This window comes from Ambystoma mexicanum, chromosome 4p (assembly GCF_040938575.1).
Source record: "Ambystoma mexicanum isolate Mex_15411 chromosome 4p, UKY_AmexF1_1, whole genome shotgun sequence".
Taxonomy (NCBI): domain Eukaryota; kingdom Metazoa; phylum Chordata; class Amphibia; order Caudata; family Ambystomatidae; genus Ambystoma; species Ambystoma mexicanum.
Genome location: NC_090927.1, coordinates 982,464,219 through 982,481,558, shown reverse-complemented (window position 1 = coordinate 982,481,558; position 17,340 = coordinate 982,464,219). Strand labels below are relative to the sequence as shown.

Below are 17,340 nucleotides of genomic sequence, written 5' to 3'. Positions count from 1 at the left end.
GAAACAAAAAAATACATCTAAACCCACTGATTCTAAAAGGAAATAAGGAGTGAGATTCCAATAAGTATCAACTTAGTACAGAGGTGTCACGCCCGATAAAGTTAGACCGTAAATATGAATAATCAATTGTTCAGTGACAGAACAAAAAGGACATAAGACACAGATGGGAAAGAAAAGAAAATCAATTTTGTTTAGGGAAGGAAATTAAACTTACTTTAGTGTAGGAATTACATTGGGCTGTGGCTTTAACAATCGTAAACGGTACCAGACGCATCTTCCATACACTTTTCTGATATTTTTCAATCGAATTTGCTCTGAAAAAAATATATATATGGTTATGAACAATTTGTTAGATCTCAGTTTGGAAAGTAAAGCAACTGAATTATAATGCATGATTGAACCCTCTTGATTAACAGTTGATGGACATAGTTATGGTGGAGTAGCATCCAAACGCTACCGATTTTCAGGAGTTTTGTTGCATTACATCGGTACGTTTGTTATGCTATACCTCCCACCACCTGATTCGGACTGTCTTTTTTCTTGATAACATCACTGATATCAGATGAGAATGCATTACTTACCGTAAAAGCATTTCTGATGGTTGTATATGCTTAGATTCACATGCTGTGCATAGGTCCGACATCCAGTGGTCACTGCGGAGTATTGCATTTTGTTTTTCGTAGTCGAAAAGGGGACGTCGACTAGGCGTGTCTGAAACACTATCCCTATAGTGACGTGCGTTGTACCCACAATCCCTCACGCGTCGAGGTCCCTCTGTTTGTATTTTTTCTGCCCTGAGGGAGCCTTCTTAGACGTGAGTGAGTACAGAAAGAGAGATATATATAAAGGAAGTCTATGTTCCTTCCATCCGAGCGGGGAGGAAGGGTGGGCGCATGTGAATCTAAGCAGATACAACCATCAGAAATGCTTTTACGGTAAGTAATGCATTCTCTTCTGATGTTTGTTAATCTGCTTAGAATCACATGCTGTGCATAGACTAACGAGCAGTACCCGGAGTTGGCGGTGGGTTATGAGAAGGAACAGTAGAGAAAAGGTGTCGTAATACTGCCTGTCCCACCTGGGAGTCAGATCTAGAGTGTGTATCTAGACAGTAGTGTTTTGTAAAGGTGTGCACAGAACTCCAGGTAGCCGCTTTGCAGATGGACTCAAGGGGAACATCTGCAATGAATGCTATGGATGCCCCCGTGCCTCGAGTAGAGTGTGCTCTTGGCTTAAAGGGTAGTTCTCTCTTAGCAAGAGTATAGCAGAGAGTGATGCATTGAACAATCCATCTAGAAATAGTGGATTTTGAAACCGCATCTCCTTCTCTTCCTGCTGCCACCGAGACGAAGAACTGATTAGTCTTCCTCAATGGTCTGGTTCTTTCCATGTAGAACATGACCGCCCTGCGTACATCAAGTGTGTGCAGAGTCCTTTCTCCCAAATTGGAAGGATTTTGAAAGAACGTTGGTAGTTCTATAGACTGGTTTACGTGGAATTTAGAAATAAATTTCGGAGCAAACCTAGGGTGAGTGCGTAGAACCACTTTATCTTTGTGAACTGTAACAAAGGGGTCTAGAATAGAAAGAGCCTGAAGTTCACTTACTCTCCTGATGGAGGTGATAGCTATTAAAAAAGCAGTCTTAAGAGTAAGGTGTTTAAGGGATGCTTTGTGCATGGGTTCGAATGGAGAGCCCATGAGTCTGGTAAGTACCACATTAAGGTCCCATCCGGGAGCAGGGTTAGCTATCGGGGGGTGTATTCTCTTTACTCCCTCCATGAATGTCTTTATAACTGGGATCCTCCACCACGACACTTTGAGTTGGGAGGTGGTGTATGCAGAAAGTGCCGCTAGGTGGACTTTAATGGAGTTAAACACTAGGCCTGAATCCAAGAGATGGGTCAGGTATAGTACCACATGTGTGGGAGAGCAGTCAATAGGGTTGATGCTTTTACTCCTGCACCAGATGACAAATCTCTTCCACTTGCTAGAATAGCAGTGGCGAGTGTTCGGTTTTCTGGCTTCCCTGAGGATGTCCATGCATCTTTGCGGGAGTTGTAGATGTCCGAACTCTATGATTTCAGGAGCCAAGCTGCTAAATTCATGTTCTGGGGGCATGGGTGCAGAGTCCTGCCCTTGTTCTGAGATAGCATGTTGTACGGGCAGGGGAGTTTTACTGGGGGAGATAGAGACATCTCCATCAAGTGAGCGAACCATGGCTGTCGGGCCCACATTGGGGCCACCAGTATCATGGTCACTTGTTCCTGGTGCATCTTGTGCACCACCTTGTTGAGAAGGGGAGTCGGGGGAAAAGCGTAAACAAATTTCCCTGACCATTGCATCGATAGACCGTTCCCCTTGGATTGGTTCTGGGGGTACCTGGAGGCGTAACTTAGGCATTGAGAGTTCTCCAGGGTTGCGAACAGGTCTATTTCTGGGAATCCCCATTGTGTGAAGACGTCGAAGACGATGTCTTCGTGTAGACGCCATTCGTACTCTTCGGGCAGAGGGAAATCTCTGCTGAGTCTGTCTGCCAGCAGATTGAGTTCCCCGGGTACATGTAGTGACAGTAGGAACATGTCCTGTTTGAGAGCCCACTTCCATATATTCTGGGACAGTTTGGACAAGCCTGGAGAGTGGGTGCCCCCCTGCTTGTTGATGTAGTACATGGCTGTAGTGCTGTCCGTAAGGACCATTACTGTCTTGCCTTGTAGGTGTTTTTGGAAGGCTTTTAGCGCCTTGAATACTGCTAGTAGCTCCAGTAGATTGATGTGTTTGGATGCTACGTTCGGAGTCCACACTCCGTGAGCAGTCTGATGGGATAGGTGAGCACCCCATCCTGTGAGGGATGCGTCTGTGGTTAGAGTGGCTTCCGCCGCGGGTGTGGCAAAGGGTTTTCCTTTTTCCATGTTCCCCTTTGTCCACCACTGTAGCGAGAGAACCAAGGCCTGCGAGACCACCACTAGATCGTCCCATTGTCCGCTGGCCTGACACCACTGGCTGTTGAGCCACTCTTGCATTGGGCGCATGCGCAGGCGCGCGTGAGGTACCAAATAAATACACGACGCCATCATTCCTAGCAAGCGCATTGCTTTGCGTACCGTCACCTCTCGGCCGGTCACATATTGGGGGATCTGAAACAGCATGTTTTGGACCCTCTCTTTGGAGGGGAAGACGAGGCCGTCCCTTGTTTGAATTAGAGCCCCTAGGAATTGTTTGATTTGACTGGGGTCTAGACTGGACTTCTTTTGGTTGATGGAGAAGCCCAGTTGGAACAAAAGGTCTACCGTCTTTTGGGTATTGGAGAAACATGTTTCGTAAGAGTCCCCTGTTATGAGCCAGTCGTCGAGGTAAGGGTAAACTGGGATGGACAACCTGCGCAGGTGGGCCGCAGCCACTGCCAGTACCTTTTTGAATACCCTTGGTGCTGAAGCTATACCGAAGGGTAGCACCTTGAACTGGTAGTGTTTGCCCTCTATCATGAACCTTAGGTATTTTCTGTGCGCTGGCAACATTGAAATATGAAAGTATGCATCTTTCATGTCCAATGTTGTCATGTAATCTCCCTGCGAAAGCAGCGGGATCACCTCCTGTAAGGTCACCATACGAAACTTTTGGGGTTTGATAAACTTGTTCGCGGGGCGCAGATCTAATACAGGGCGCATGGTTAGATCCTTTTTGGGTACAAGGAAGTACACTGAATAAATACCTTCCGTTACCTGAGATAGAGGCACGACCTCTATGGCTCCTTTTTCCAGCAGTTGTTGTACTTCTTGAAGAAGGATGGCAAGATGTTCCGGCGTCAACCGTCGTCCCCTCGGGGGTTTGTAGGATGGGGAACTGTTGAATTCGATACAGTATCCGTGGGCTACGGTGGAAAGTACCCAACGGTCTGACGTTATCTCCTCCCATGCAGGAAGAAAGGATGTTATCCGGCCCCCGACCGGTGTTGCATGGGAGGGGACGCGAATCTTCGCGTCACTTGGAGTTGTTGGGGGCTTGGGAGCCTCTGGGGGTGGATCCCCGACCTCTCCCTTTGCCCCGGCGTTGGCCTCTTTGGCTGTACTGCCCACTATTGGCTTGGTAATTGGTGGCAGGGTATTGCTGATGCTGACCTTGTTGTTGTTGCCGTTGGCCACGAAAAAAGCGCTTGTTGCCATAGCCGCGTCTGGTAGTGGGCTTAGAGATCTGGTCAAGAGTCTTGATAGTGTCGAACTCTTTTTTGGCCATCTCTAGGGCTTCATCTACCGCTTTTCCGAAGAGGTTAGCGTCCTCGACAGGTTTATTTATTAAAGACGCCTGTGTCTCCGGTTTAAAGCCTGAGTTGCGCAGCCATACATGGCGCTTTAGGAGTATTCCTTGTACCAGGGAACGTCCTGCTGTTTCTGCCGCGTCCAGAGAGTTTTTTACAATGCTCTGGTTCACTTGTGTTCCTTCGCCAATAGTCGACAGTAGGCGTGTACGTAAAGGCTCCGGTGCTTCCTCTGCGTCTTTGCGCAGTTTGGTCCACTGCGCGTCTGCGTAGCTCGCAAGCAAGGAATTGTTGTTGGCAATTCTTGCTGAGAAGGCAGCCGAGGAAGTAACTCTTTTTGCAAGGGCATATAGCCTCTTGCCCTCCTTGTCAGGGGGTGCCTCACTGGTGGAAAGTGGTACCCCTGCCCTCTTTCTAGTATTAGATACAACTAGGGAGTCCGGTATGGAATGTCCTCTAATGTAGAGCGATCTGAGGGTGAAGGAGCGAAAAGTTTCTCAATCCGTGGATTGACCCCTCTGATCAAAGCGGGAGTGGACAGCGACGGGGTGATCCTCCTTTTAACTGAAGCGAGGAGAGGAATGGTCTGGCTGACCGGGGGTTTTTCTTTAATGACTCTTTCTACAAAGTCTAATTCTGGAGAGAGTTCTCCCGTGTCCAGTTCGAAATGCGCTGCTGCTCTGCGCAACAGTGCATTGAAAGTAGGCTGATCGTCTATTGGAGACGTGTTCCTAACTGGAGAATTATCCGGAGGAGTTAGATTTAGGGCATCAGTGTCGGAACACACTGATGGTGATTGCCAGGGGTGCGAAGGTCCTTCTCCTGGGCTAATCCCGAAGCCTTCTTCTATAATGTCTGTTCTGTCTTCTAGACATTCCTCCTGGTTCTGTCCTTCGTTGTCCATGAAATCATCTTCTTCTTCGAAGTATTGTTCCTCCCCAGTGAGGTCATATACGTCTTGGAAGTCTGAGGCTGTGTCCAGCAGGGGATCGACCAGCCTCGGTTTTTTTGGCTCTGGGGTCGTCTTGAGGCCCTTCTCTAGTTCTTCTGAGAGTTAGAGGGGCTTGGGTACTCATAAACTTTTCCATCCTCTCCATACAGAGGTGGAGTCTCTCCATAGTTTCATGGGGTACCCCAGAGCGGTCTAGCGGGGGAAAACTCGAGTTGTCTACCTCGAAATGGCTCGACCTCTCCCAAAGCGTCGAGGAAAGTGTCCCGTCGCCCTCCTCAAAACCCTCAGGTGTGTAGGGAGACTCCCTGACTGAAGGGGGTAATCCCTGCTTTCCTTCGGGTGTTTTCGGCGTATCCTTAGATCTATGCGTAACGCTCGACGAAATTTTCGGCGTACGCTTTTGGGCGTCGGCTACAACGATCCTGGCTAAGCTATCGGCGACATTCTTGTCGGCGGAAGCTTGAGTTTTCGACGCTATGGGTATCGAGCGGTGTACGGCGGTATGCGCCTTCTGTTGATGCGCACCGGCCGGTGGTTTGGTGGTGGTGCCCTTGTTTGCCGAAAGCCCAGTCGCAGGTCGCGGCTGCGGTTGCGAGAGGGGCTTCGAACCCGAACGGTCCGAGGAGGCCGCCGGTGGAACCTGCGTCTCCTTGGGCGCCGAAGCTCTCTTCGACTTAGACGAAGAAGAGCCATGGGTTGTGTGCTTATCTTTATGTGAATCTTTGTGTGCGTCAGTGTCGCCGGGGTGTTCATCCCCATAAGCAGGGCGTGAGCCGAGCCCGTCGGGGCCGGGGACAGACGACGAAGCGCGTAAGCGCTCCTTAGAGGGGGGTTCGACTTCCGTGGCGGAGGTCGTGTCATCGCGTTCCTCGTCACTGTCGGTGGTAGCAGCGGCGGGTGAACCTTCGGCCTTCGACATCGCGTAGGCCGCCCACCTTTTAACCCTACGGTCTTTTAGAGTTTTAGGCTTCAGAAGCCGACAAGCCGCGCACCCTTCCTCTTTGTGATCGAGGGGCAAGCAGCGGTTACACCGTGAGTGCTTGTCCTTCCAAGTGAATTTGCCTTTACAAAGTGGGCAAAACCTAAATGGTGTCCTCTCCATAGCAGAGGCAATAAATCGCGATAAACACCCCCAGGGAAAGGAAGGGGAAAGTGAAAGGCATTCTCAGAAAGACCCAGAGATGTCCCACGACCCCACTCTCCCTACTGTAAGTGGCCAGCGAGGCCAGGCCGCGTGTTCGGCAGCGCTGAAGATTTCCTCCGCTCGACCCTCCGCCGACGATTTTGCTCGGCGGAGAACAGCTACACTGCGTCGAGGGAGTGCTGTATTAATCTTCGTAGAAGAAACGACCAAAGGTCGAGGGTTGCAATGTCTCTCGAGGAGCTCCGCGTGAAGGCGACCAGAAGCTGGGCGGAAAAAAACAATCTGAGGGACCTCGACGCGTGAGGGATTGTGGGTACAACGCACGTCACTATAGGGATAGTGTTTCAGACACGCCTAGTCGACGTCCCCTTTTCGACTACGAAAAACAAAATGCAATACTCCGCAGTGACCACTGGATGTCGGACCTATGCACAGCATGTGATTCTAAGCAGATTAACAAACATCAGAAAATTTGTTATCAATATCGGTTCTTCAGCTACACAACATCTGGTTTATCAAGTATTTTTTTTTTTGTCCACCAGATAAGATGGGATTAGTAATGGCGTGCTGTGACGAGCAAAGGTGAGGTTGGGGTATATAGTTAAGATTACTATTCAGTACGGGGACGAGGAAGAGAGGGATAGGGATGTAGGGGTTAAGGTAGGTTTACTAATTATGTACTGTGACAAAAAGGGAGGTGCGAGAATGTAGATATCTTCCCTGGCGACGTCAGGAGTGAATGCAGATCTTCACTGTTAAGTCTCGTGAAAAGCTTGTCCAATCAAAACAAAGGTTACAGTAAACAACCATTAGCTTCAAACTGAGGAACTCATGGTGGCAACAAGACAGACAAGTGATCACACAAGGGTGTTTATTGAACAATGACTGCTGTATGCAGGTAGGAGGAAAAACACCCAATCTAAACCTAAATCTAAGATGTGAGCAAGCGTCGACCATCAAGTGAAAAATAAGGCAGCCCTAGTGGCGTTGTGTCAAAATAAAAGGCCTATACTATGAATCCCATTGCCAAACCTCACAATTAATAAAAAAAAAAAAGGGGTGTGGGATGGTTATCAAATAATAGGTCAGGATGCTGTAGCCTGGGCCTCCCTTCCCCACGTTTTTTGCACGGGGTACGATGGGAGTTTGGAGCACAGCACAGTCTTGGGCTTCTCCGGCACAGATCAAATGGCAGTTCTCAGGACCGTCGATGGCCAAATCTCATTTCTTTTGAAAGTCCCTTGCCTTCGAGGACCTGAGGTCTTCAAAATAACAAAACAAAAGTTCCTTTAACAAATTAAAGTTGGTTTCCAATGTTTGCTGGGTGATGGGTTCACCCTCTGGATGCCCCTCTTCTGGGCGCCGACCCTTCTCAATTGTTTACCACAGTTTTCATGTAGGGTGATGGCTGCACCCCTGGATTTCCCTCCGTCAGGCTCAGGCTGCTCTTCTTCACATTTCCTTTCATGTGTTCATTTCCCTTGCTTTCTCTCAAGGCGGGACTCTCTTCACTTGCTTTCACATAGTTCATACATCAAAGTCTTTCGATTTTACAGGGATTTAGCTTGACCCTCAGTAAGACCACTTTGACCTATTCCACTGGCTCTCCTATGGCCTTCTGGTATCTGTAGTTTCTCTCATATGGGACTCAACCAGAGTCTCGAGTTAGCACCCATGTGGTGCCGGTTTCCCTCTGCAGCTGGTCCCCCTTCAATACGTGTTAGTTCTTTCATAGTTCATAGCACTTTGGTTCAAACTTGCCACCGGTTCTGATCGTTTTCTCTTTCGGCTCACAGGCTGTGATAAACATTTCTTCTTCTTCATTGGAGTCAAGGCCGGTACCACGGTCGCAGGAGCTTCCCTCGCTCCTGCTTTATCAGCGCAGACTTGCCCCATTTACTGTGGGCATCTGCTGCAAGGCACTTGTGCTATTGTTCGCGGTCTTAGGTTCTCTTCCACCAATGTTCCACGGGTCTGGGACGAAAAGGGCACGGTCCCTTTCCTTGACACCCTCTTGATTCCTGCCGCCTTTCTCCTGCTCTTGAACTGCTGCGCTTGCTTAGCCGTCTCGTCATGCCGTTTGCCGTGCTTGTATTGTGCTCTCTGGCTCCACCTTTTATCACTGTGGGGAAGGGAAAGGGCTGTCAGGTGTGTGCGTGTGATTTTGAATTGCCCGACCCTTGTATTGGGACAGGTCAGGTGAACGGCTGTGATGTTAGTCCGTTCTTTAGTGTGTCGTGCAAAAGTGTCGGAAGGGGGGGTGATCTTGGTTTTGAATGTCCTACGTGGTAGGATGGGGAATGGGTGTTTGAAAGAAGGGGGCTACCGCGTCTCACCAGTCAGTGTCCCACTCCCTGAGGACCTCCCCCGCCATCCAGGTGATCCTCCCTCACTGGTCCACCCCCAGGAACTGGATCCAATAGCGATGGCCGTGTCTTGGCCACCTGGATGACAGATCCCCAGGAACTAGCTATGGAGACACCTTCAGGTTTTTCACACCACGGACATACATTGCACACCATCAAAAACTAATTTAGCAAATATAAGCTTATTTAACAGCCCCAGAATGCTAAACACCCCCTCCCCCGTTCCACACATTTTAAGTTCCTTTAGGAAGCAATCCCTGTAATTATTTTTAAAACGATTGCTTCCTAAATTAAATTTAAAATATTCCTCTTCCTCCAACAAGCAATCACAGCGATTGCCACATCTCAATATATTTTTTTCTGAAAACACTTTTTATTAGCATTTTATAACAAACAGAAAAGATAGATAAGTTCAACATTACCCTGCCCGCCCCCCTTCCTTGTTCTTGTTCTAAGTTTAATCCAACAAGGCCTCCTCTCACTTCTCCATAACCTTATGATAAACAGCATTTCTCGTCCTTTGACCCCTCGGGGACAATTCTCAGCCTTGTCATACCATCCCTTCCCCCTACCTCACCCTCCGCTCCGTGCTACTCCCACGGCTAACATCTCATGGCGGTTTCAGGTCATTGAATTTTGATAGGTCATTCATCAGTTGACCCCAGTGTACCATTACTCCCTCCCCTTCTACCTCAGTTCCCGCTCTCTGCAGTATCACCAGTTCGGCAATTCCCCCATCTGCGGGCATCTGCCTGCCACATTGTAATTGCCGGTCCCTGTGGGCGTTTCCACGCGATAGCTACCCGGTTTATGGCTAATATCAGTAAGAATCATATCATCTTATTCCGTATTTTGTCTTTCTTCCCCCCTGGGAGGGTCCGCCAAATGCATATTCTCGGGTTGCATTCCAATTTAGTGGCCAACAATTCGTTCACCCCTGCTTAACCACTTTGCCCCAGTATGCTGCTATAACTCCACAGTCCCCACATCATGTGCCAGAATCCCCCCGGGCCCATGCCGCATCTAGGGCACTCATCCGTCAGCCTATCAATCTTTGCCCGCAATCTGATTGGGGTCATATATGTTATGTGCATAATGTTGAATTGGACCAATTGAAAACTAGCATTTCGTGACACCTTTGGACCAGTTCCCATATCTGTGCCCACTCCTTTTCCAATATCTGATATCCCCCTGTGGGGCTTTATAGATAAGTGAAATCCTTGCTTTAACCCTGTTAGATCCAGCAATACCCTTATCAGTGGACTCATTTCAGGTTCCTCCAGAAATATACTATAGTTTGGAAGTATGAAGTATTTTTTTGCCATTCGTTACGATCCACGAACTTAACATTCGGAAATGAAAAAATAAAAAATGTAAAAATAAATTAAAAAATAAACTATCCCCAAACCTTCACAAATCATCCTTTAACCTTCTCACAACCTTTAGCCTCAAAAACAGCCTTACTTAAACCCCCTTACATTATTTTAGGGCACTGTCAAAAATAGTTTTGAGAACTTGATTCTAGAGTCAAGTAATGGCAGATTTTCAGAAATAAAAAACCCTTGGCACCTGCAATGCATCATGGGAGATCAACTCTGTCCAGGGCACCCCACCCCGCTCTATGCCAAATTATAAACTACCAGACAGATTATGCCAAAACTACATAGGCTTTGTGCCCGACTGGTTTCTTATTTGGCGCAAATCCGTCCAGTGGTTTGGGCTGTGAGCATGGCAAAATGAATTCAAAAGTGAACTAAACTACTTTTTTGTGCCAGTTATATCTTTTGAACCGTAAAATGGGTTTGCATGAAATTGTACAGTTCTGGAGGACAAGGGGCTCAAATTAGCAAAGTCATATCTACTGATCCGTCCTATGTCTCAAAATGTATTAGCCATAGAGTTTTACATTTCCTATGCATGATGGGTTTCACCTTAACTATAGGGGGCGGGACGGGGATGTTGAGGGGGGAGAGACTAGTGTCACCGAAATAACCTTCAAATACAATAAACACAAAGTTATGATGGGTTTAAAAATGATTGAAAAACTCCTTGGACCTGAAATGGTAAAGGAGAATAAGCCATTTCACCCAAACCAGGACCACCGAGTAGCCATCACTGGAGGTTACCATCCAATTCAGCACCACATGCACAAAGCATTGTGGTTATGCAAATTAGCCCAAATGCAAACCTGAGAACTGTGTCTTGGGTTGACAAATCTATTTACGAGTCTACAGGCTTGAATTTGGGCTAATTTGCATACCACAACACTTTGCTTATGTGGCTCAGAACGGTCGTGAACTTCCAGTGATGGGCTACTTGGTGACGCTGTGGCATGTATGGCTTGGCTCAAATAAGTTATTCTAATATACTTATATTAAGTGAAAACATTTTTTGCGATGTCAGAGCTAAAAAGTCCTCATATAAACCTTTCTAGGCGAGATGCAAAAGAACAAAAACCCCAGAAATTACAAGTTATGGTGCCCAAAGAAAACATAACTTGGCCAAATTGCACTACCACCCATTTTGTAATATGTGATATCACAAATGACGACATACATGATATATGGAATTGATATACAGCTGGTTAAAAAAATGTTTACATTGATTATGCAGTCATTATTTAGAAATGGTTTAAAAACGTCCATGCAGAAAGGTCCAATCATTACTGATGGAGTATACAAATTTAAATATATAGCTGTACAATGCTCGGTAATAGTTCTTCTGATGGGTGTTCCTCCCAAAGAATCCTGACCCATGATATATATATATATACACACACACACATATACACACATCTCAAATGTCATTGATGACATCACATATCTGGCCCACTTGTTTTTGTTCACGGACATAGGCCAGGTGGTTTTTTCACTTTCAATCAAAATATTAAAATTGAAAAAGGTTATCTAGACGTTATATGTTCTTTATGTATTTTCCTTAGGGTTTGGTCTCAGCTCATGGTGCACATACATGGGGAAATGAACAGGCCTCAAACACACAATTCATTTGTATACATGAAGATATACTTTAATGTCATTAACATTTTCTGAGGATGCCGTTTCTTCCTTACTTTAGTTTCCCTGTATGTGCCTCTGATTTGTATCCATTGTGGTTATTCATATGTATTGTTTGTACCAACACAAGTGTTGCAAGTCTTGAATTGTTAGCTAATTATTACATGTTTAACATTACTCAACATTCTGATAAGGTAGCATTCATTATTGTACTATCCAAAATTACAAGATTATAAATAGTGTACTTCTATGCTGCAATATATGATTAGGTTTCTGTATTAACAACACTCCAATACAATGATTTTAGATGAGTACATTCTTTAATAGATTAAGCACTTCACAATAGGTCTCCCGATCACCCCCGACATCTTGTTACCAACAATATAAAAACAACTCCTTGTAGGGACTTTTCATCAACATTTATTTCACATGTGAGGTCATCAGTGATGTCATCAATGACATTTGTGATGTCGTCTTTGATGTCCTGGGTGTTAGTCTTAGCAGTGCACGGTGGTGGCGTGAGTTATGGTTGCTTAGCTTACCATAACTGGCGAATTTCAGGGGTTTTTCGGTTTTACTTGTAACCATAACGTCCCTTTAACAAAGTTTTTTTCAGTGAATTTTATGAGTTTTTACCAGTGCGTGCCATTTTCCTACAACTTACTAATATCATATTTACCCAATATAGCAATATTGGTGTCCAATTCAATTTACAAAGCGTCACCTTAAAACTCTGCCATTTCCCACCTTCTAGAATCATTTTTAACACTTCTATACACTTTTTGCAACTATTTCAACTAGTTTTGCATCCGTGGATGTCTACGAACATCCGACTTCATTGTGGACCTTCCGGACATTGCCAGATTACCATACGCTGGTGCACGGCATGACGATGTGTCCGAGAACCTGTCCTCACTTCACGATAAGAAACGTGCTTCGCGGACAGTTCGGAACTGCATTTTCTACTGATCTAGTAACTTTCAACTTCAAAATTTCCCTTGCACAGCTCCTACACCTATTCCTACTCCTACTCATTATCCATTAAAAATCTAGTACACAGTACATAATTAGCAAATTTTATCTTTATCTGCTATTTATCTTAAAATGGCATCAGCTAATGTCATCCCTCCTCCACAAGAGCCACCACCACTGCTGTAATCAAGGAGCATGAGAAACACTGCCCCCCATCTTAGAAAGAACACACGCGCAACATTTTCCTCTGTCCACCTACTCCTCCATATTAGTGTTTGGTGCCTCTTCCCTCATTTCCTCCCCACATTTCGTTCTTAGCTCTCCTGCCAAAAAAAAATACATAGAAAAACAACAAAAGAAATGTTCCTTTGGGAACCACCTTTCACAGTTAAAAAATAGAACTAAAAAAAAAAAAAGTATAGACTCCATCTACGTTACATTTCTCAGTAAAGTACATAGACTCAATAAGATTATTTGCATTTTGTGTTATGCTAATGGGTATATTGTGGCGTTCAGCCTCCGTTCCAGGGACTTGAACGGTGGATATCTGCCCAGCAGCCCAAGGTATCAGCCCAAACGAAGCAAGGGTAGATAACGAGGTCTCTGGCCCATTATCCCCCATTCCAACCCCTGTAATGGGGGATGAAGGCCATTCGCACTCTAGGTTCCCAAAGCGGGAACCCAGGGTGCTGAAAAAAAAAATATTTTTCTTCCTACACCGGGACGCCCGTGGCCCTGGTGTTGGAAGGAAAATCCTTTTCCAAGATGGCCACCATGGAAAGGGAAGGCAGTGTTCCATACAGGACCCCTCTTCGCTTTCCATGGAAGCCCGTTTCCAAGATGGCCACCATGGAAAGGGAAGGCAGGGTCCATACAGGGTCCCTCTTCGCTTTCCATGGAAGCCTGTAGAAGGCAAAAAGAGAACCCTAGGACCTTATTACCACGAGCACATTTTTCATCCCTTTCAAATCTATCCCAAACCTATCCCAATAACTTCACCACAAAGCCAGTCCCAGTTGGGCATGGCCACTTTAACCCCATGTGTTGTCCCTCGTGGTCATGGCCAGTAGCCATATTGTCCGGATCATGACCTTATTCCATGACCTGGACAATCTGGCCACTGCCCAAGGCCACACCTCAGTCACCAAAGATTTATCACCATTTTGTGTACCTACATTATGACACTTGTCAAAAAATAAAACACAGGCACATTTGCAAAATCATGCTTTCAGGTCCCTCCCAATGCTCCTTACAAAAGTTTGCTGGAAATCCACCCATGTTTTCTTTTTTCAAAAGTGTCAAATATATGCACATACAATCGTCATGTAACCTTGCCCCCACTTGACAAAATCCATTCAGACTTTACGAAAACATGTATATCTAGATCTAGAATCTTTTTACAAACCTTTGTGTAGATTTGTCAAATGGCACCACATTTCTAAGCCTTTACAATATTTTGGGACCCTTCCTCTCTAATTCTGCTCCCTCTTGACAAAATCCTACCGAACTTCGCAAAAACATGTATATCTAGATCTATTATCAGTTTGCCAAATAAAGTGTAGATTCGTCAAATGGCACCTCATTTATAAGCCTTTACATAATTTTGTGAAACCCCCCCCTCTATTTTGCCCCCTCTTGACAGAATCCCACCAAACTTTGTAAACTCATTCGTGATCAGGTCAGGAATATAATAGTGGAATTTCATGCATTTTCGTCAAGTAGCACCTACGTTATAAGCCATCCAAAAACTGCCCCCAAACATCTGAAGTGTCCCCGAACTTGACAGGACTGTTCGCGAACATCCAAACTGTTTGCAGACTTTCGTGGGGAAAAACACCAGTTTCTTTACTTCCTGCAGCCATATCCCATCTCATCCTCATCCTCATCACCCCTCACCTCCCTAGAGATTATTTGATAAGTTTGACAAGTGCAATGTTGTGTTTAATATGTTTTTACCGCGATATCCGCGGACACCGGCCACAGTCCACAAGTCCAAGATGGCGGGCATTTCCAAAAGTCTGACACACCTCTCGCTTCATCCCAGCCAATCAGCAAACCAGTCACGAGTCCGCTGACATGACGCAAGCCGATTAACCAATCGGTGTACTGTCCGCGGAGCGAACAGGGAAGTGTGTCCGCAGAGCGGACATAGATATCACAATTTTTTTTAACTTATATTTTTGTCATTTATAAAAAACACAACTACTGGACGGATTTACACCAAATTAACAAAAGCACGCTTTCGGGACCAAGCCGCCGCACCTGCCACAAATTTGGTGAAAATCCGCCCAGCGGTTTGTGCTGTAGCCGTGAGCAAAGTTTTCCCCCCATTATGTCTATGGGAAAAAAAGGATATTTGGGATCCCCCTATAACTTTGTCCCGTCTGGATGAAATCTCACCAAACTTTGCAGAGCGGGTCATATACTTTTTGTGCAAAGTTTGGGGAGGACTCGTCCACGAGGAGCAAAGTTATAAGCCACCCAAAAAGTGTTCTTCCTATGGGTTTAGCAGACAGACAGACTTTTTCCCCCTAGCATTGGGGGGGTGCGGGGGGGGGGGAATAATCCATGTAGGACCATCCATCCGAAGGAACCTTACTGAGAGGGAAGTAATTTGCTCTTCTAATGATTCTTTCCTCCAACATATTCCTCATCTTTGATAGACTCCCAAAGCAGTATGTAGACCTGGAGGAGGGAGGAGAGCAAGGATACTACCTAAACCAGGAAATTATAAAGGACAGTGTGAAGAATCCAAGATAATTCTCCCCAGAAAACATGGTCTGAGAGCTTCCTCCTGTGACCACAGAAAGGCAGACGCTTCCGGATCCCTGAACATGGAGGTGGTGTACTGCGAGAGGATCACATCAGGAAGACTGGGATAATCGCCTTTTTAACGTTCCCTGTAATCCCACCCTTCGGATGGCTTTTTGCCAAACTGTAGAACCTGAAAACCTAATTTTGTTAGAACAAACTACAAGTCCCAGAATCCTAGAAGTACTGAGACAAGGAAGATGGTTGAAGGGGCATGCGGATGTAGCAGTCAGGCAATTAAGCCTAGTAGCCATTGCAGTAGTGGGGCAATTGAGGCTAATAGCCCACACCTGAAGCCTATTGCACAACCTTTGAGGCATAAAAGGCCCCCAAAGGAAAAAAAGGAGCTGGAACATGAGCTGTAAGGCTGGTAGCAGTAGTAGCAAGTAGCAGCAGCGCAGAAGCAGGAGGCTGGAAAATCACAAGGAAGCGGGAGCACAGAAGGGACAACGGAACGTGGAGACCGCAGACTTCACCTGCAAGTTCTGAGAGTACGGTTTTACCAAAACCGTAATGGCCGAGGAAGACGTGCCAGAGGCCGAGTTTTCCCCATGTGAGCCGTATTGCTGTGATTGCAGAGCCGTGCACGTGCAGGTGTACGAGGCCAGAAGCAGAAGGCAAGCAGAGGGTCTCAGGAGAAAAGGGAATTCACAACTGAAGTGGCCAGACCGGAGACATCCATGATGGAGAAGGGTGTTGGTCCCCAGTGAGTCCGAAGTAGTAGCAGATGTCGAGGGAAGCAGTGCAACCCGCATGTGCAGTGTTCCTGAAACCAGTGAGTGAAGCACGGCATTCAAACACACTATGCAAACCTTGCAAGTAACTGTAACCAGCTTCTAAGTGACTCGTGTATGGTCTAAAGCAAGGGAAATCTGTTCGTTTATCAGAAGTATTATTTCACAATGGAAATGTAATACTCGCTTGTATTATAAAATACCTGATACACGTGTGAAAGCTAAAGTCACCGAAACTCCATTGTTGAACTCTTCAGATTCTTAGTGAATAACAGATGGTCGCGGGTTGTCAATTAAAATGGAGGAACGCTTGGTAAACCATTCCCGATCCTCAATACCGACAATATAAGGGTTACAACTAACAATGTGTGAGAAATACATCAAGAGAAGGTCACATGCACCAAATTTTGTTTCCCAAAGAAGTCAGAGTTCCATGTAACGATAAAGGAGGAATTACAATCCTTTCTTCAATTTTAAACTTCAAAATCTATTAAAGACAAGTTGCGTGTACCAAATGGGGTTTCACTAGAAAGACAATCTCATACTATAACCAGAAGTGGCAATCTTACCATTTCTAAAGATGTAAAGAGTCTAAACCAATGAAGAGGAACAAGCATTGCCTACGTCAAGAGGCACCCCTTTTGTATAGTGAAAGTCGCATTGCTAAGAGTTAGAGCCCTCATCTCCACTGAAGAGGTGTCAATCATCAAGTGGCCTAAAATACAAGTGTGGCATTATTATCTGAAGCTGGAAGAGCGGCACGACGACTTTTGGGTAATTGTTTGGGCTGATGACAGGCAAAAAGGTGTAGACAAAGCTGGGAATGGGAACTAATGGCTTGTGAAGATTATTCTGAAGTAAAGTGACAGAAGACAGGAGAGACAAAGAGGCTACCCCTTTTGAAAAAGGCATCAAAAAGGAAGTTATTTACCTACCCGAAGAGCTTGAAGTATATCCTGTTGTGTCTGTCCAGTAATTCAAGTACCGAGTTGTAGTAGTAACATTTAAGCTGTGGTGGTGGTATAAAAACCTGTCAGTAGATGTCACATTGAAGTGGTATGAAATAGAACCGTACTGCAGGACAAATATGACTG

The 17,340-nt window shown here is 45.8% G+C and overlaps 1 protein-coding gene across 1 annotated transcript in view; it reads right to left on the bottom strand.

Annotated features, from left to right (window-relative positions):
• SEC63 (SEC63 homolog, protein translocation regulator) overlaps positions 1-17,340 on the bottom strand; it is a 1,285,673-nt gene that overhangs the window by 1,186,458 nt on the left and 81,875 nt on the right. Inside the window, exon 2 of the mRNA XM_069606555.1 lies at positions 215-314. Coding sequence (XP_069462656.1) covers positions 215-314 — 100 coding nt within the window. The remainder of the gene's footprint in view (positions 1-214; positions 315-17,340) is intronic.